The sequence below is a fragment of the Malania oleifera genome, chromosome 2, assembly GCF_029873635.1.
Source record: "Malania oleifera isolate guangnan ecotype guangnan chromosome 2, ASM2987363v1, whole genome shotgun sequence".
NCBI lineage: Eukaryota > Viridiplantae > Streptophyta > Magnoliopsida > Santalales > Ximeniaceae > Malania > Malania oleifera.
This window is the reverse complement of record NC_080418.1, coordinates 148368317-148390562: the sequence shown is the minus strand read 5'-3', so window position 1 is coordinate 148390562 and position 22246 is coordinate 148368317. Positions and strand designations below refer to the sequence as shown.

The 22246-nt window shown below is 38.6% G+C and overlaps 1 protein-coding gene across 1 annotated transcript; it reads right to left on the bottom strand.

Moving 5' to 3' along the window:
• Positions 1–2734: 2734 nt before the first annotated feature.
• Positions 2735–3886, bottom strand: LOC131148455 (auxin-responsive protein IAA13-like). Its single transcript, XM_058098152.1, has 3 exons — positions 3586–3886; positions 3202–3325; positions 2735–2804 (listed from the first exon to the last, which is right to left on the bottom strand). Exons 1-3 carry the CDS (start codon positions 3884–3886, stop codon positions 2735–2737), a joined length of 495 nt encoding a protein of 164 aa, XP_057954135.1.
• Between the last annotated feature and the right edge of the window lie 18360 nt (positions 3887–22246).

The window sequence follows — 22246 nt, the reverse complement described above, 5'->3', positions numbered from 1 at the left end:
CCGCGGTATCTGGCATCTTATTCAAAGGGGCGAGGATGGACACCCGATTGACCTAGCTCCACTGGCGTGGAGGTTAGTAACTCCACTTACAATCCTTTCCTTGTATAAGTGCTACGAATATTGATTCGTACTACATACTAGTCGTTACACCTTTTTCACTTATGTTTTATTTTGTACGGGTGGAGGGATCAGTTGTTGGCACCTAATGTTGCACAACACATGCTGCCCTGGTACGGATTCGAGCTGGACATGCACTAGGAGCATGAGGTAGTCTCGGTCATGTGTATTGACAGTATTTTGCATTCTTTGCAGATATCCCCGCCCACCTTTTACATTTACCATATGTTTACGCACAATTTGTATGGGCGCCATACACGGATGACATTTTAGCTGACCTATCGACTGACTATCCAGTTGGGTCCGACCTCTGGGTTGCCCGAGTGTCACTCATATGTTTTCATATTATTGAGTGGCATCTCTCAGACCGAGTGATGCGCCAGTTTGGCTTTCGATAGGGCATCCCAGACCGCTTCTCTACTTTGGGGGTCGATGTTCATGGGGACGACCTGCACGAGATTGATGGTCGTAGTCGGAGGAACACGGATTAGGCTACCGAGCACGCGATGTATGTGAGTATGTGGGGACATAGGCATGACTACATCGTACAGGGAGTGGAGGCGGATGGCCTAATGGGTCCGGAGGATCCGTATTACATGTGGTACAGGTCGATCACACGTCACTTCGTAGATAGGACCGTGGCGGTCTACATGAGCCTTGTACGCATACTTAAACGCATACCTAATTTGTTACCGTTTACATTAACGGTTCAATGTCGTAACCACTATTTTCGTATGCTGTAGGCTGACGTATTACACCAAATCGACGTACTATCATCGGACCCCGCTGTAAGCAATTTAGCGAGAGCTAGTTTGGACATTGTCTATAAGGACGGGAGATGGATCCCTACCCCACGCTGGCCCCCGGCACCACGAGGTGGTCAAGCAGCTCCGGTACGAGGTGGTCGAGCAGCTACCTCCAGTCGTCCATCGAGTTCGGCCTTCTCACCACCCATTGTACATGAGGAGTTCATATTCGGGTCGTCTGCACCGTATGCCCCATCGACAGCCGTTGATATTGCGGGACCCTCCAGTAGACCAGTGGATTATCGATCTGACTCTGCCGCGACCCTGTCGATTTCGTACCTACTAGATAACCCTCTCAAAGCAGAGGAGGTGGACGCACCCGGGTTGCCACCTTGGACTCGTCTAGTGACTACATACGACATAGCTCCCCGTCCGCTTCACCTGGAGATTGATTATCCAGTACCTATGGGCGGAGACAATAGACATGCAACACAACGACGTGACCGAACGCCAGATGCGGACGAGTAGCCAGGTGAGGGCAGACGTAGACGACAGCCACCCCGACACCAGAGACAACCTCCCTGCGGCACCAAGTAGGCGATGATCGTCGTATTATTTCACTTCTACAACATGTATATGTTCATTCTTTCATTTGTACATCATGTATATGTTCATTTGTACATCATATATATGTTTACAACTTCATTTGTACATAATGTATTTGTTCATTACTTCATTTGTACATAATGTTTTATTCATTACTTCGTTTGTACATAATGTATTTATTCATTACTTCATTTGTACATCATGTATTTTTTTAGAATATATCATTTGTACATAATGTATTTGTTCTTAATTATGAATCTATAAAGGACCCCTATGTAAAGTGTCAAGCTTGTATCAATTGTATTTGAAGAATGTTTTCTTTGCACAGGTGCATGGATGGATATTCTCAATTTGTAAACAGGACTCTGCCGAAATTAGTATAGTACTTTGATAGGTTGAATGTATACAAATCTTGTGAATGTAACATTGTGAACATACTGGTATCAATTGTATTTGAAGAATGTTTTCTTTGCATAGGTGCGTGGATGGATATGCTCAATTTGTAAACAGGACTCAGCCAAAATTAGTATAGTCTTTTGATAGGTTGAATGTATATGAATCTTGTGAATGTAACGTTGTGAACATACTGGTATCAATTGTATTTGAAGAATGTTTTCTTTGCACAGGTGCATGGATGGATCTGCTTAATTTGTAAACAGGACTCTGCCGAAATTGGTATAGTATTTTGATAGGTTGAATGTATACGAATCTTGTGAATGTAACGTTGTGAACATACTGGTATCAATTGTACTTAAAGAATGTTTTCTTTGCATAGGTGCGTGGATGGATATGCTCAATTTGTAAACAGGACTCTGCCAAAATTAGTATAGTATTTTGATAGGTTGAATGTATACGAATCTTGTGAATGTAACGTTGTGAACATACTGGTTCCATTAAATTTTAAGAATGTTTTCTTTGCACAGATGCGTGGATGGATATGCTCAATTTGTAAACAGGACTCTGCCAAAATTAGTATAGTGTTTTGATAGGTTGAATGTATACGAAACTTGTGAATGTAACTTTGTGAACATACTAGTTCCATTAACTTTTACCGCAATTCCATTCCATGAGTCATAAACATAATTGTAGAGTAATTAATACAATTGTAAATATATTCTTTATTTTTGTTTATAGGTATTAAAATGTTTTCCTCTATTTGTTTGACATTTTTTTGATTTTTATAATTGTGTTAAGTAAATTAGTTAACATATAATTTCGTATCATCTAGGCATTTCCAAACTTCGATGTCTTCATAATTAATAATCTTAGGTACCAAGTCCATTAGCTTCCGATGTCTTCATGATTCTAAGCCTCTTCACTGTGTTGAGAAACATCCTATACACAAACCAACAAACATATGTTTACCATCTAAACATCCAAAGACAATATTGTCTTTTCCAACGACATAAGCCTCTGCCTGTCCAAAGTACCTAGGAACTTGAATGAAATAGGCCTTAAAAGCATGGTCCAAAATGTTTAATATTACGTTACTAGTAGTGGAGCTACTGCTCCTACACCTTAAAATGTTGCTCGAAATAGACCAACTACTCTTCCACAAGGCTAGTCTTGTCATTTGATGGGATGCCATTTAGGGCTTAGTAGTGCATATACAGACATCAGTCATAAATATGTGCATATATACACACAAAGACTCATTCACAAAAACATATATACATAAGTATAAATATATTGCACTAGTATAATCATTTAAAACGAAATGAAAGGTGCATACTCCCAAGGAACATCTCGTACGAGCATCAAGTCCCCCTCCTTATCTTCATAAATGAGCACAAATTCGGATGATCCATTTAAAAGCTTGGTGGCCTTTCTTGATTGTTCACTCGCTCCACTTGAACCTAGTTACACAATCATAATTACATTTTAAAACTAGAAAGGAATTATCTATGCAACTCATTACTGTCCTAGTCCTACTAATTTGACCTTGATTATCAAAATGTTTATGTCATCTTAAACCACTTGGTTCTAAAAGTTAGTCGTTAGATTGAGGTGCAACAATGATTTAACAATAGTTTCACATCAAAACATTTAAGATTGAATTTATAGAAAATAAGTAAATTATACATTACTAATAAAAAATATAAAAAATAAAGATTACACTCACGAATGGAAGTGATGCATGTGGTTGGATTATCCAACATGTCCTCCCGTGCTTGGGCTAAAGTAGCATATATACAAGAAGCATTTAGATCCACTTTGCTCCCTATTGACAATCCATCCATGTTAACCTTAAGAAACCCAATATGTCCTTTTTTCATAGCAACAGTATTGTTCTTATTGCTACCATTGTACACTTTTTTCTTTGAAGTTTGCTTCAATTTATCATCCTCGCATGTCTCATCTTCTTTAGAGGTCAGAGTCTTTACCTGGTTAGCCAAGTTGTTCATCCTATAAGCCATATAGGCAGTTTCCTTACCTGGTTAGCCAAGCAAGTTGTTCATCCTATAAGCCATATAGACGGTCATCCCACAACCTGACTGCTCCCAAAGAACAAAATTAATTATAGTAATGACTAATGAGTAATATATTAGTTGACACATGGAGAGACAAAATAATGGAGGCAGGCATGATCCCAATCCTTTAACAATCCAAATTAATGGAGGCATATCCCAATCTTTTAGTTATCCTCATGATCAACATTTTATTCTCTACTCTTCATCATTCCAATTTAAAAAAAAAAAAAAAAACGATTAACCCTTAACAGAAAAAATCGAAACACCCATATCAGCAAAATAAAAATGACGTTAGAATTTATAGGAAAAAAATGGTGGAATAGAAACAGAGAGAGAAAGAGGATAATAAAGGAACAAACACAAAATACGAAATGCCAAAAATGTGGAAATTAAAATCTCAACTCCATCAAAAGGAACAGTATGATAAGTTGATGGATCATCGATTCTCTTTGTGCTAGAAATAGCGGCAACAAATGGAACATGTTAATATTTAAATATTTCCTACTAAATAAAGTATATAAATATTTCCCTATTTAATTAAATATAATTAGTGTATATTTATAGTGTATGACTGTTATATTAATTTTTTTTTATAAAAAAACATTTTTAAATAAATTAAAAACTGTAAATTATAAGTGAAAATTTTAATTAATAATTGATTCTTCACTCAAATAATTCAGAAAACAATTTAATTAATAATGAAAATCTGGTGCACAGAAAATCTCGCTACTCTAAGTAGCAAGATTTAACTAAATTAAAATATAAGTAAAAATTTAAATTAATAATTAATTCTTCACTCAAATAATTCAGAAAACAAAATTAGGTGTACAGCACAGAAAATCTCGCTACTTGGAGTAGCGAGATTACGTCTGAGTCATTCTGGGAAATATTTCCCAAAAAGGCGTATTATTTAGTATATTTAAAAAAAAAAAGATAATCTGGGAAAAAACTCCATTTCAAATCCAAAGCAAATCTCGCTACTCCAAGTGGCAAGATTTGCCACGCGTCGACACGAGCCCTTCAGTCAAAAGTAAATCTCGCTACTTTGAGTAGCAAGATTACGTCAGAGTCATTTTGGGAAATATTTCCCAGAAAGGGGTATTATTTTATATATATATATATATATATATTTAAAAAAAAAAGATAATCCGGGGAAAAACTCCACAGAAACCACCACGAAAATCCTATACCCAAACCATAGAACAAAACCTCAAATCATTTCCTAGAATCTAGTATTGCTTCCGCTGTACTCTAAAGTCTATTGAACCTAGCAACCTAAGCTCTGATACCAAACTGTAACGACCTGCTTTTTCCATCTTTTTTTCCCCCACATATATGTACACTGTATAATTTCACTACTCTGATACCTTCTAATAAAAAAACCAAACCATCATCACAGACTAGATAGGTACCGTGGAATCTAGAACACAATAAACTACCTATGCAGCAAAAAGCATAATACATATAACCACATCAATATATACAATACCGGAGTATTAGGATTTTTCCCAAAATATGCATACATTATCATTCCCAAAATACCCTCATCCGGATTTAGGGTCTACTAAAAAAAAAAAAACTTCCCAAAAACAATCACCTACAAATAGGGCAATACTGTAGTCCCCTCTATCTGCGAGCCTGATTTGCTCCCCTAACTGGATCACCTGAAAAATGTTAAATCACTTGGATGAGAAAATGTTTAGTAAGATGAAATATGCTATTGTTAGTGTATGGCAGATGAGTTTACATAATTGTAAAATCTGATTTAAAAATACTATAAATAACTGAGTCTGAGGAAACACATATACATAAAACACAGTATAGCTCATACCTATGATGCTTAATATAAACTGTTTTTCTGAATATTTTATTCATAATACTTCTAATATTAACAGGTATGTCTACAGTTTCTGTAAATCTAGATATATTGTAACGACCTCCTTAATTTCCAAAAAAAAAAAATTCATAATAATAGTACCCATATAATAGTCCTGGCAAATCATAATCCTCCTGGACCCAAGGGTACCAGGGGTAAAGCTGAAATTCAATACCATTACCTAAGCAGCACGAAACGTGAAATCATGTACATTTTAAATTACCATTCAACACAATACCAGAGTTTACTACAACTGTCATATACACACACATCACTCAAAACAACAAAAAACAAGTCCTAGGGTCATCACCAAGAATCCGTCCGACCCCTAGCAGTAAGATTTACCCTTCAAATAGGGTAAAACAGCTTAACTCTAGCGCTGCGAAGCTTTATCTGCTCTCCTATCTGGGGCTCCTGAAATATTTATATAATTTAGGGTGAGACACCTCTTAGTAAAAGAAATAAACTAATACCAGTGTGTGTTAATATGAGTAATTTCGTGTTATACATATAACAGTACATAAATATACATAATAAAACTGTCTGTATCATATATAGGAAAACATATATAATCATAACATACTGAATTTCCATACGTATAAATTATCTCATATAACAATACATAGAAAACATTTTGGATGGTTAGCTGGCTGGTGTTATGTCTTACCCCCATATGACTGGGTTGTGCGGCCTAAAGGCGGGACCCAATAATGGCTGGCTGACCACTGCCGAGTCAAAAGCAAAAGTTTGTAAGTACGATGGGTCTGCCTCTCCTGATCCGTACACCAGGGGCGCCAACACTACAATAAACCACATTGACTGTCATTCTCCCACTACCCCGTATGGCAAGCGGTAGCACTAACATATCATGATTATGATCATAATCATATAGCAACGGTATCATGCATTGTGTAAGCCTAAACCAAGCCAACCAGGTTCTGATAACATACAACATATTTCCAAATAGTGATACATGGCTATTTCATAATAATAACTATCAAGTTAATATCATCATACAAATTTGCATTACATATCATAAAAATCTTCAGCCCTTACACCGGTATTTCATATTTCATAAATCACGGCCCGTACACCGATATTGCATATCATAAAAATCATCGACTCGTACGCCGATATATCATATAAAATCATCAGCCCGTACGCCAACATATCATATAAAATCCTCAGCCCGTACGCCAACATATCATATAAAATTCCGTATCATTATAATATTTTCCTGAAAGCAGTAAAAACATAATATTCCATCATCACAATTTTCCATGGTAAATTTTTCTAATGCTGCACAAATTAGGTATTAAATATATTTCTGATCAACAACATTATTCCCAACATAATTTTACAATATACATATTTATCTGTAATTAAATGTTGTAAAATAATATATATACATTTCCATAAAAAAATTCTGACTTAGTTTATTCCCTTAACTGATTCCTGAAAAGCCCCTATAGTGTCTAGTCCTACAACCGTAGGGTTCCCCGTTCAACACCCTGAAAACAACATTTTCCTGAACAAAACTTTGGTATTTCTATGACTACTACGTTTCCTACAACTGTGGGTAAGCCAAATACCAAATAAAAAGTCTTACCCTGAATTTGGGATGGAATCCAAACTAACCCCACCAGCGATCCACTATAGCAGACTTGAAGAGAACTTTCCCAGGAGTGTCGTGGCGGCCTTGGATCGTCGAACCGATGAGAATCTGGCCTGAAATCCTAGAGAGACGGGTGGAGGATGAAAATGTAGTGAGAGAAAATGATATTTGCCAGTTTCTGCACTAAAATTTGGATTTAGGGCTATTTATACACCTGCACTCATCGACGAACCACGTCACTTCGTCGATGAGGCCATGAAGGAATTTCGTCGATGATGCTTACTCCTTGTCGACAAAATTCAGAACTGAGATATAGCCTCTCGGTATCTTCTCGTCAACGAGACACGTGTCCATGTCGGCGATCCCAATAAGCCACTTCGTCAACAAACGCGAAGGAAGTTCGTCGACGATGCTTACTCCTCATCGACGAAATTCATAACTAAAATATAGCCTCTCGGTATCTTCTCGTCGACGAGATACGTGTCCCCATCGATGATCCCAATAAGCCACTTTTTGACGAACACTCGCGTTCGTCGACAAGAACCTGCTATGACCCCCTTTACAATTTCCTTTTCCTTCTTATTTATTATTTAATCATTATAATTTCTTCGGGTCTCTACATTCTCCCCTTCTTATAAAATTTCGTCCTCAAATTTTACTATCTATATGATTTACCATCCCTTAAAGATAAACAGTCTACTTATTTTATTACTTACCCTCACTTATGGCGGAGGAATACCGTGGTTACATTCAAAGTTTTGGGAGATTACATATACAAAATAAAAATTCTCCCAAAACCAAAAGACTACTTACTAACCAAGCTACTGCATGTACCTGTAAAGAAATTTTACACAATAACTTACAATTTCCTTGGTTATATCTGAGCTTTATGGAACAATTGCGGGTATTTTTGTCTTATCTGTTCCTCAAGTTCCCAAGAAACTTCTTCTATTGCGTTATTCCTCCACACGAATTTCACTAAAGGAATCTTCTTATTACGTAATTCTTGTTCTTTCTTGTCCAGAATCTGTACTAGTACCTCCTCAAAATCTAGCGAATCACGGAGCTCTAATTCACCATAGATGATTATGTGAGAAGGGTATGAGACATATTTCCTCAACATGGAAATGTGGAATATGTCATGTATCTTGGACAACATAGGTGGTAAAGCTAACCTGTAGGCAACCGGCCCCACTTCCTCTAGAATCTCAAATGGGTCAATAAACCTAGGGCTAAGTTTACCTTTCCTTCCAAATCTCATAACTCCTTTTAACGGAGCTATTTTTAAAAACACATAATCACCAATATCAAATTCCAATTTCCTACGACGGTTGTCGGCGTAACTTTTATGTAGGCTCTGAGCTGCACTAATTCTATTTCTGATGAATTGAACCTTATCATACGCTTGCAATACTAATTCTGGTCCCACAACTCGCCGCTCACCCATATCATCCCAATATAAAGGAGAAGGACATCTCCTACCGTAAAGTGCCTCAAACGGTGCCATGCCAATGCTGGCCTAATAATTGTTATTATACACAAACTCCACCAGCAGCATGAACTGTGTCCAGCTACCCCCAAAGTCCAGCACGCATGCTCGAAGCATATCTTATAATACCTGAATCATCCCCTCAGTATGCCCATCTGACTGAGGATGGAATGCCGTTCTGAAAGATAACTGAGACCCTGGAGCCTCCTGCAAGCTCCTCAAAAAATGTGATGTGAAATGCGAGTCTTGATCTGACACAATAGACATTGGCACCCCGTGAGAACAGACTATTTCCTGAATCTAAATCTCTGACAGTCTATTAAGAGAGTGGTTGATCTTGATGGGAAAAAAATGAGTGGTCTTAGTCAAACGATCTACTATTACCCAAATTGCATTCTGGCCATGCGATGCTGACGGCAGCCCTAAAACAAAATCCATAGATATATGATCTCATTTCCACTCTAGAATAAAAAGTGGTTGCAACTGACTTACCGGCCTCTGGTACTCAACTTTTACCTACTGACACATCAAACATTGTGCTACAAACTCGGCAATCTCCTTCTTCATACCGCTCCACCAATACGACTCCCACAGATCCCTATACATTTTCGTACTACCGGGATGAACTGTGTACAAAGATTTGTGAGCCTCTTCTAAAATGGTCTTTCTGATATCAGCATTAGCAGGAACACACAATCGAGTGCAGAACCGCAGAGCCCCATCATCTGTAATACAAAACTCCTCTCCCCGACCACCCTGTACTCTGATAATTACCTCTACTAATTCTGAATCCTCCTTCTGAGCAGCTTTGATTCTTTCCTATAGAGTAGGCTACACCACTAAACTGGCAATACATGCCTAAGAGTGACTCTCGACTAACTCTATGCCGAGTCTCTCCAGATCCATCACGATCGGATACTGAATCTCTATAACTGCCAATGTCGGTCCCATAGACTTCTTCCTCAATGCATAAGCTACCACGTTTGCTTTCCCTAGGTGGTAACTTATAGTATAATCAAAATCTTTAATAAGCTCCAACCACCTTCTTTGCCTCATGTTCAGTTCCTTTTGAGTGAAAAGTACTTTAAACTCTTATGATCGGAGAAGATTTCACACCGTTCGCCATACAAGTAATGCCTCCAAATCTTCAATGCATGTACTACTGCAGCCAATTCAAGATCATGGGTAGGGTAGTTATTTTCATATTCTTTCAACTGCCTGGAAGCATACACTACCACCCTACCATGTTGCATCAATACACTGCCTAGTCCTTTCAAGGATGCATCACTGTAAATAACATAACCCTCACCCCTTGACAGGATGATTAGCACTGGTGTCGTGACAAGTCTTTACTTCAATTCCTGAAAGCTTTGCTCACAGTTGTCGTCCCATACAAATCTGGTATTATTCCTAGTCAGTTGTGTCAGAGGCCCTGATAATGCTAAAAATCTCTCAACAAAACGACTGTAATAACCAGTCAGCCCCAAGAAACTCCTAATCTCCTGGACGTTCCTCGGTTTAGCCCAATTCACTACTGTATCAATCTTACTAAGATCCACAAAAATTTCGTCCCCTGAGATAACATGCCCCAAAAACACAACTTTTTAAAACCAGAATTCACATTTGCTAAACTTAGCATACAACTTCTTTTCCCTGAGCATCTGTAAAACCTGCCACAAATGCATCTCATGCTCCTCATAGCTCCTCGAATAGACCAGTACATCATCAATAAAAACAACAACAAACTGGTCTAAATATTAGTGGAAGATCCTATTCATCAAATCCATAAGTATTGTAGGAGCATTCGTCAGACCAAAAGTCATAATAAGAAATTCATAATGCTCATACCTGGTCTGAAATGCTGTCTTCGATACGTCTTCTGCCCTTATGTTTAATTGATGGTAGCCTGATCTTAGAATACACCCGTATTGTAGTGACCCGAAGAATAATATTATTTTAATAATAAAGGGGGAGGAAAATGGAAACAGGAACAAAAGGAGGCAGTAGACTTCATCGACGAACGCTCCGCGTTCATCGACGACATCGCACTTTGGGAAAATACCCCAATAAATTTATCAATGCCTCGTCGACGAATACAGGGGACTCGTCGACGAGGGTACAGCAGGACCTCATCGACGAGATCGAGCTTTGTTGACGAGAAAATATGAGAGAAGAATTTGGGCTACTTTGAATTTCGTCAACGAGATGACGTGGCTCGTCAACGAATCCCGCAGTATAAATAGCCCTAAATTGATTTTAATCACCAAAATTTGTCGTAAACTCTCTCTCTCTCTCTCTCTCTCTCCCTACGAATCCTCCCTCTTCTCTCTTCGATTTCGGCCCCATTTGTCGCCAGATTGACGATTTGAAGCCACCACGACGTTCCTAGCGGAGTTATCCTCAAGTTTGCTGGAGCGGATCGTTGGTGGAACGAAGTTGGAATTCATCCCAAATTCAGGGTAAGGCCTTTTAGTCAATTTTTGGCTTTCTGACAGTTATAGGAAATGATGTAGGCAAAGAAATATTGATATTCTATTATGAAAAATGTTATTTTCAGAGTGTTGTGTAGGAAGCCCTGCGGGTGTTAGGCCAGTATACCATAGGGGCTTTTCAATAATCAAGTAAAGGAAATATGCTGTGTTAGGCAATTTTACCATGTTTCAGTATAAATTATACGTTTTTATCATATGATTATTCACGATTGAAATTTATACAGTTTATTATTTATGTATAATATGTTTAAAACTTTTGTGTGGCTTGAGGATATGTGTATAGTAAAGAAACATGTCTTATAGTATTTTCAGGATATGATTTACAGAATATATAGCTAGTGGTTATTATACAGTTTACAGTACCATAATTATACAGTTTATAATATCATGATTATACTATTTACAGTATCATGATTATACAATTTTCAGTACCATGACTTATAGATTATAGTTCAATTCAGAAATACAGATGATATAGTTACAGTTCATTTCATTTTCATGGTTAATACAGTTATTTCAGAATCATGGTAAATCAAATAGTTGTATATAGAAATGTATTATACAGTATCAGTGTTGGACCATATAGTTACAAAGCACGTACCGTAGCTACGTACAGTTTACAGAGTGCAACCACTATTCAGATAATACATGGTAGTAGGTCGATCGTATAGTGCCCTAGACGTGGATAGGCTCCCTATCAGATATGGGTTAAGGAGGGCAGATCAAACTGAGGGAGTATAGTGGTTTACCCTGGTCGGCCAGCCAGGGTAGATCCCGCCTACGGGCTGCACAACCCTGTCATGAGGGGTTAAATCATGACACACAGTTATCCACATGGAAAATTTTTAGTTACTATTATGTATATACAGATTTAGAGAGACAGAGAATATACCTATGTACATTAGAAGTATTTTGAATAGTAACCTACAATACTGATATGTTAAGCAATACGGAAATGGTGGTGGTTTTTATTACTTGTACTATATTTACATGATTAAATAGAAACAGATTTTCATAATATTGTAACTCATTTTCCACACACTAGTAATAGCATATTTCGTCTTACTAAGCGTTGGCTCATCCCAGTGTTGAATCATTTTCAGGTGATCCAAGTAGGCGAGTAGACCAGGCTCGCAGATAGAGGGGCTTCAGTATTGCCCTAACAGTGATGTAAGTATTATGGGAGTATTTTTGTATAACCCTAGCCAGTTGAGGGTATTTTGGGGAAACAGATATATATGTATATTTTGAGGATACGTTTTAGCACTCTGGTATTGTATATAATTACATATGGTTATGTTTATTTGATTTCTGCTTCTCGCTGCTTAGGTTGATGATTCAATTTGGTATTAGAGCATTTTAAATGTTATAGTATAAAAAAATGTGGTAATTAAGCAGGTCGTTACACATGTACCCTGGAGCTAATCAAATAAATCATCTATACGGGGTAGAGGATACTTATTCTTAATTGTCACCTTATTAATTTCCCTATAATCTATACACATCTTCATGGTCCCATCCTTCTTCTTCACAAATAACACTGGAGCTCCCCACGAAGATACGCTGGGTCGTATAAAACCCTTATTAAGCAAATCATGTAACTGATTCTTTAATTCTGCCAACTCTACTAGCACCATTCGATAAGGTGCTTTAGAGATCGGCGCTGTACCTAGAAGCAAATCAATAGGAAAATCTACCTCTTGATCAGGTGGCAAGCCCAGTAACTCATCTGGAAAAACATCTGTAAAATCTTTTACTACTGGCGTACTAGTAAGCTTCAATTCATTCCCTGACACTTCTTTCACAAATGCCACGAATCCCTAACAACCACTCAGAAGCCGTCTCCTCGCTCAAATTGCTAAAACCAACTAAGGGAGGGATTGCACTCGCAACCCTATAAACCTGAATTCTGATCTTCCCGGAGGTCTGAACATTACTTCTTTCAAACGATAGTCTATGCTGGTATAATTGGCTGCCAACCAATCCATGCCGAATATTACATCGAACCTGTGCATGTCTAGCATACCAAATCAACAAACAAAATTTTCCCTTGAATATCAACTGGACAACCCTGGAATACCTTACTACACCTAACTGCTGACCCGGTCGGTGTAGTTACTAACAGTCCAGTGTTTAATAACTGTGTTTCTGCCCCAAAAATTTAATACACTCCATAGACACAAACGAATGTGTGGCCCCTGAATCAAATAGTGCAATAACTTTAAAGGAAAGCATGCTAACCATTCCTATCAGCACATCACCGGTTGTCTCAATATCACCCAACATCAAAGTGAAAACCCTGGCTGGAGCCATAATCCCTTATTGGCCTCCACGTGGCGCTGGATAGCCTCCCCGGTATAATCTGGGAGCAGAAGAAATATCTTGTGGTATAAGGCAATCTTGCACCAGATGCCCTTGTCTACCGCAACGATAGCAGATAGCTCTCCGTACTCGACATTCTCCCAAGTGTCTCCTCCCACAAATCTGATAGACAGGAGGATTCTGCACTGCCTGAAACTCACGACCTCCAGTCGCCTGCCTATGTCCTCTACCATAGCTTCCTCTCCTCCACTGAACCTGTGACATCCTCAAAATTCTTATATTTTTATTTATTTATTTATTATTATTTTTATATGTATATCAACATCCATACCTAAGCATCGGAAAATAAATCACATAACCATATATATATATATGTAAATATTGTACAATACCAAAATCCAGTATATATATCGACCATAGCCATACAAAACAAATCTCTCTAGCATTATCTACCCCAAAAATACAAAACTCTGTCAAAACTCACCCTCTAACCCAGGGTAATCAATTTATTCTCTATCAGTGAGCCTGATCTGCTCGCCCAGTTGGCTCATTTGAAAAAATGTTAATATCATGGGATGAGTCCACGCTCAGTAAGTAGAAATATGCTATGACTAGTGTGTGGCAATTAAGTTAAGAATACTTTTTAAATAACAATTGAACTGTAATACAATAATAAATCTGTAAAGCATATCTTTCTTTTCGCCATTTAAAATATAATTGTATCATCTGTGTTTTCTACTTTTCATACTGCTAATATTATACTATACTCATCATATACTGTAAAGCTATATATATACACATAACTGTGTTTTATCCATAGAACTCTGTATGTCATGATTTGACCCCTCATTACAGGGTTGTGCGAACCATAGGCGGGACTTCATCTGGTCGACCCTCCAAATAAGTCAATATACTCTACACTACCTTAGCCCAGCCAAACTCCATCCACTCCTAGGCTCGAGACTGGCTACTACTTCGTCAAACTGGCCCCCTCCACCTATTAAATTAGGGAGCTGCATACTCTCCGAGCACAGTCGACAATACCCACACACTATCTGAGATATGTGATTGCACTCTATCTGTATCTAGCAACACCGTGCTCTGTATTCTTTATCTGTACTGTATCTATCTGTAATCTTCGTCAGGGATCTGATACTATATATATACATATATACTCTTACTATTTTCATCATGTTTCCAAAATTACCATAACGTTATCTTTCTGTACTGTAAATACTGTAATCTCTGTATACTCTATCTGTAGCATTTTGATGCTATCTCTGTATATCTGTCTGTATACTCTGTTTATATGCTACGTCTGTATACTTTGTATGTTATGGTAATAGGAAACATGGCATACTATAAACACTGTATATACTGTTCTATATAAAGTTGTAATATATATACTGATCTGAGTAAAATTGTATACATGTATATAAATATATATATATATATATATATCTGTTTTATGAAACTATTCGTATAAAAGCTGTATATGCATGCATATCTTTCTGTATAATTTATGTGACTATATATATATATATATATATATATATATATATCTATATCTATATACTCTGTATAACACCATATACTGGAAAAACTATATAAACTGTATATACTGTCTATATTTATGTATTCAGTATAGTATGATACACTGTAAAAACTATATAAGTTCTTCATCACATAAATATCCACTTAGGCCACACAAGCATTTAAAACTCATATTTTGTAAAACTAGGTAATAAGCTGGTATATACATACGTGTAAAATCTTTGTTAACATTATAACAATTTCTAGCATAATATATTTCCCTTACCTTAACTCTAAAAAACCCCTATAAAATTCTGGCCTTATACCTGCAGAGTTCTCCATTCAACACCCTGAAAATCAAATCCCTTAGAACAAAACATCAATATTTTCTTACCTACACCATTTCTCATAAATGAGGGAAAGATAAATACTGAATAAAATGTCTTACCCTGAGATTGGCACTAAATCCAAACCAACTTTTCCAATGATCAGCTTCGGCAGACTTGCAAAGAACTTCGCCACGAGCATCGTGGTAGCCTCAGCACAAGCGAGAAACGGGCTCGAAAACGAAGAGAGAAGTGAGAGAGACAGTATGAGAGAGAGAGAGGAGAAAGAGAGAAGCACTGAAATTAGATAAAAATCCGAGTTTTTCACTATTTATAGGGCCAGATTCGTCTACGAGACACGTCACCTCGTTGACGAGTTCTTCAATAATTTCGTTGATGAACTTCCTCCCTCATTGACGAATTTCAGGTTGCCCCAAAGCCTCTCTCGGTATTTTCTCATCAACGAGACGTGGCTTCGTCGACGAGGTCCCTTATGCGCTCGTTGACGAATCCCCTGTATTCATCGACGAGACATTGTGCAAAAATCCTGAGTTATTACATTCTCCCCTCCTTATAAAATTTCATCCTCGAAATTTACTATCTTTATCCCCATCTATACACTCCATCATTTCGTAAAGGAAAAAGGTATACTTATTTTATTTCCTGCTCTCACTTGTGGCGGAGGAATACCGTGGTTACATTCATGTTTTGGGAAATTACATATATAAAACTAAAAAATATCCACTAACTAAAATCAGTACATGTACCTGCAAAAGAAACTTATCTAACTATTATACTTTACCTGAGTACCTCTATACCTCTTGGAACAACTGCGAGTATCTCTTTCTGATCTACTCCTCGAGTTCCCAAGAAACTTCCTCCATAGCGTGATTCTTTTACAAAACTTTTACTAATTGATTTTTTTTGGTGCGCAGTAGTTATGTCTTTCTGTCTAAAATCTGTACGAGTGTTTCTTCACAAACTAATGAATCTTTCAATTCTATCTCTGCATAGCTAATGATGTGGGATGGATTTAGGACGTATTTCCTTAACATGGCAACATGAAACACGTCATGAATTCGATCTAAAGCTGGCGGCAAAGCTAGCCTATAGGCAACTGGCCCTATTCTCTCAAGTATCTCGAAAGGGCCAATATACCTAGGGCTCAACTTGCCCTTCTTTTCAAACCTCATAACTCCTTTCAGAGGAGCTATCTTCAAAAATACTCTATCTCCCACATCAAATTCTAACTCTCGGCGGTGAGTGTCTGCATAGCTTTTCTGCTGACTCTGTGCTGTACTAATTCTTTCTTTAATTGGTCGGATCTTGTCACAATTCTGTTGTACTATCTCTGGACCCAAAACTTGCCTTTCGCCTACCTCATCCCAGAAGAGAGAAAAGCGACAGCTCCTACCATACAATGCCTCGTATGGAACCATGCCGATACTAGCTTTATAGCTGTTATTATAAGCAAATTCAACTAACGACAAAAACTGAATCCAATTGCCTCCAAAATCAAGCACACAAGCACGAAGCATATCCTCTAGTGTCTGAATCATTCTCTCAGTCTGACCATCTGTTTGAGGATGAAAAGTAGTGCCAAAAGCTAACTGCGTACCCATAGCCTCTTAAAAACTTTTCCAAAACTGTGAAGTGAACCGAGGATCTCGGTCGGAGACTATGGATACCGGCATACCATGGACGCGAACTATCTCCTGAACATATATCTCTGCCAACCAGTCCATGGAATAGCCGATTTTAATAGGGATGAAATGAGCGGTTTTCGTTGGACAATCTACAACCACCCAAATCGCATTCAGTCCTTGTCGCACTGGTGGTAACCCTGTAACGAAGTCCATCGAAACGTGGTCCCATTTCCACTCTGGAATGAACAATGGCTGCAACTGTCCTGCCAGTCTCTGGTGCTCGGCATTAACTTGCTGACACGTCAAGCATTGCTGAACAAACTTGGCTATCTCCCTCTACATTCCACTCCACCAAAAATACTCTCTCAGGTCCCCGTGCATTTTAGTACCGCCGGGATGGACCGTGTATAGGGATCTGTGAGCCTCCTCCAGTATAGTTCTCTTGATCTCAGTATTTGCAGGAACACATAGCCTAGTACGGAATCGCAGAGCTCCGTCATCTGATATGCTTCCCGCACTCTAGCCATCACCTCTGCCAACTCCACATCATCGCTCTGAGCTACTTTAATCCTCTCGTATAGTGTAGGCTGAACTACTAGACTGGCAATTACTGTCTGAGGACTCTTCTCTACCAATTCTATACTGAGCCTCTCCAAATCCACCAAAATTGAGTGCTAAATCTCCATAGCTGTCAGTATGGATCCCCCTGATTTCCTGCTCAGAGCATCTACCACTACATTTGCTTTTCCTAGGTGGTAACTAATCATGCAATCATAATCTTTAATAAACTCCAGTCACCTTCTTTGCCTTATATTTAGTTCTTTCTGGGTGAAAAAATATTTCAAACTCATATGATCCGCGAAAATTTCACACTTTCCACCATACAAATAATGCCTCCAGATCTTAAGTGCATACACCACCGCAGCAAGCTCTAAATCATGGACATGATAATTCTTCTCATATTCTTTAAGCTGCTTAGATGCATATGCAATAACCCTACCATGTTGCATCAACACGCATCCAAGACCCTTCAAAAAGGCATCACTGTATATTACAAAACTATCCTCCCCTGATGGAATAACTAATATTGGAGCTGAAACTAACCGCTACTTTAACTCTTGAAAACTCTGCTCATAGACATCAGTCCATTCAAATTTTACATTTTTCCTCGTAAGTCGTGTTAATGGACCTGATAGCTTGAAGAAACCATCCAAAAAACGCCGGTAATAACCTACTAATCCCAAAAACTCCTGACTTCCTAAACATTTCCTGGCCTTTCCCAACTCACCATTGCCTCTATTTTACTCGGATCAACTGATACTCCTGCTTCTAAGATCACATGGCAGAGAAAAGTAACCTGCCTTAACCAGAATTCACATTTCTTGAATTTTGCATATAATTTCCTTTCTATTAATATCTGCAACACCAGCCTCAAATGATGCTCGTGCTCCTCAAAACTCCTCCGAGTAGACCAGTATATCATCAATGAACACCACCACAAACTGGTCTAAGTATTGATGGAATACCCGATTCATCAAATACATGAACACCGTTGGTGCATTAGTCAACCCAAATGGCATCACTTAAAACTCATAATGCCCATACCTAGTATGAAATGTGGTCTTCAAAATGTCTTCCGCTTTAACTTTTATCTGATGGTAGCCTGACCGTAGATCAATTTTAGAGTAAACCTGGGTCCTCTGGAGCTGATCAAATAAATCATTGATCCCAGGAAGAGGATATTTATTCTTGACCATCAGTTTGTTTATCTCCCTATAATCGATGCATAATCTCATGATTCCATCTTTCTTTTTCACGAACAGAACTGGCACACCCCAAGGTGACACACTGGGCCTGATAAAACCCTTATCTAGTAATTCCTGTAGTTGATCTTTCAGTTCTTTCAACTCAACTGGAGCCATATGGTACGTTGCTTTAGATACTGGTGCAAATCCTAGCAACAAGTCTATAGTGAACTCAATCTCATGATCTGGTGGCAAACCAGGCAATTCTTCTGGAAATACATCTAGAAATTCCCTCACTATTGGTATGTCAGCTTGTCCCAATTGTTCTTTTTGCAATTATTTTATGTATGCGACATACACTTGGCAACCACCATGCAGCAGTCTCCTCACCTGAATAGCTGACACCAGCTGTGGTGAGGCACGCACGTGTGAACCCTTAAATCTAAATTCTGGCTCACCCGGGGGTCTGAAAATTACTTCTTTCTGATGGCAATCAATACTAGCGTGATAAATAGCTAATCAATCCATACCCAGTATCACATCAAATCCCTACATATCCAGGACTGCAAGATCGGCTAGCAGCACCCTTGAATACTTACTAGAAAATTCTAAAGTACCCTCCTGCATCTAACCATAGATCCCATTGGCGTACCCACAGGCAGTTCTACATCTAGTAGCTGAGTCTCTACCTCAGTTATTCTGACATACCCCACCGATATAAAGGAATGGGTGGCACCTGTATCAAACAAAACAATCATTTTATATGGTAAAGCAGTAAGAGTACCTGTGACCACGTCTCCAGCCATCTCAGCGTCTCCCGGTGTCAACGCGTAGACCCTCGCCGGCGTAGTATTCCTCTGCTGACCACCGCGGGGCTCCTGACATCCACCTTGAAATGATTTGGGAGCCTGTGCATAATTCGATGGCATCTGGCATGATAGAGCCATATGATCGGGCCTCCCGCATCGATAACAAACATTTTTCCCCAATCGGCACTCACCAAGATGCCTTCGTCCGCATCTAGGACAAATGACAGGAAGTTGTTCGCCCAAAAATCCCCTATGCTCTACCATCTGCCACTGGCCTCTTCCAGATCTACCTCCTCTCCAAGGGCCTCAACTGGGACCTGCCTGAAAACTCGAGGGCGCAGTCCTCTTCCTCTGACTCTATGTCTCTGTCTCTTTAGATAGACTCTCCTCCGCTGTAGTGGCTCTGTCAACCAATTCTGCAAAATCCTGGATTCTCAGTACCGCCACCTGTCTATAAATGTCTCGCTTTAGGTTCCTCTCGAACATTCTAGCCTTCTTCACTTCATCGAGGACAATATATGGACAAAAACACGAGAGCTCGATAAATCTCGCTGCATACTGCTAGACAGTCAATAATCCCTAGGACAGGCTTAGAAACTCTTGTACTCGAGCCTCTCTAACTGAGGCAGGGTAATATCTATCGAAGAACACGTCCTTGAAACGAGGCCAGGTCATCGGCACTAGTATAGCCCTCTGCTCCTCCAACAACCTAGTGGCTACCCTCGGCCACCCCTGCCAGTCTATACGTAGCATATAAAACTCTCTGCTCGTTGGTGCAATGAAGTACTCTCAGAATCTTCTCTACCTTCTGCACCCAGTTCTCAGCAACTGCAGGATCAGTCGCTCCCGAAAAAGCTGGTGGATTCATCTTCATAAATTTCTCTATGGTACATCCTTGAATTGGAGATTGACCTCCCTACTCTCTCGAACTTCGCGCTATCTCAACCATAACTTGCTAAGCCACACTACGTAACACAACATCTGAATCCCTGCCTACTATTCCAGAAGGACTAGCACCATCATCCCCACTAGCGTGAGCGCTATTGTCTCCTGGGTCCATCTTGTAAAATACATAGAACACCATTTCAAAATTCTATTTATCTACAGACCCAACTCATTCAACTAAAACTCCAAATTCTCTGTTAACCATCCCTCCTGATTCTAACCCAAAAATCCACTCCTCTAACCTAAACACATGACTCGTCGACAGTTTACTATAGTTTTCCTGAAATCATCACCCTAGGAAAAACATAGAAACTACCACTAAATCCTGTATCCAGATCACAAAATAAAACCTCAAATCTTTTTCCTATATTTTAGTATTGTTTTCCGCTGCACTCTAAATTCTACAGAACCTAGCAACTTAGGCTCTGATACCAAATTGTGACATCCTCAAAATTCTTATATTTTTATTTAATTATTTTTATTATTTTTATATGTATATCTACATCCATACCTAAGTATTGAAACACAAATCACATACTATACAATACCAGAATCCAGTATACATATCGACCGTAGCCATACAAAACAAATCTCTCCAGCATCATCTACCCCAAAAATACAAAATTCTGTCAAAACTCACCCTCTAACCCAGGTTAATCAATTTACTCTCTATCAGCGAGCCTGATCTGCTTGCCCAGCTGGCTCACCTGAAAAAAATGTTAATATCATGGGATGAGTCCACGCTCAGTAAGTAGAAATATGCTATTACTAGTATGTGGCAACTAAGTTAAGAATACTTTTTAAATAACAATTGAACTGTAATACAATAATAAATCTGTAAAGCATATCTTTCTTTTCACCATTTAAAATATAATTGTATCATCTATGTTTTCTACTTTTCATACTGCTAATATTATACTATACTCATCATAAGCTGTATACATATACGTAACTGTACTTTATCCCTGGAACTCTGTATGTCATGATTTGACCCCTCATTACAGGGTTGTGCGAACCATAGGCGGGACTTCATCTGGTCGGCCCTTCAGATAAGTCAATATACTCTACACTACCTTAGTCCAGCCAAATTGCATCTACTCCTAGGCTCGGGACTAGCTACTACCTCGTCAAACTGGCCCCCTCCATCCAGTAAACTGGGGAGCTGTATACTCTCTGAGTACGGTCGACGGTACCCACACACTATTTTGAGATATGTGGTTGCACTCTATCTGTATCTAGCAACGGTACCGTGCTCTGTATTCTTTATCTGTACTGTATCTATCTGTAATCTTCCTCAAGGATCTGATACTATATATATACATATATACTCTTACTATTTTCATCATGTTTCCAAAATTACCATAACGTTATCTTTCTGTACTGTAAATACTGTAATCTCTGTATACTGTATCTGTAGCATCTTCATGTTATCTCTGTATATCTGTCTGTATACTCAGTTTATATGCTCGGTCTGTATACTCTGTATGTTATGGTAATAGGAAACATGA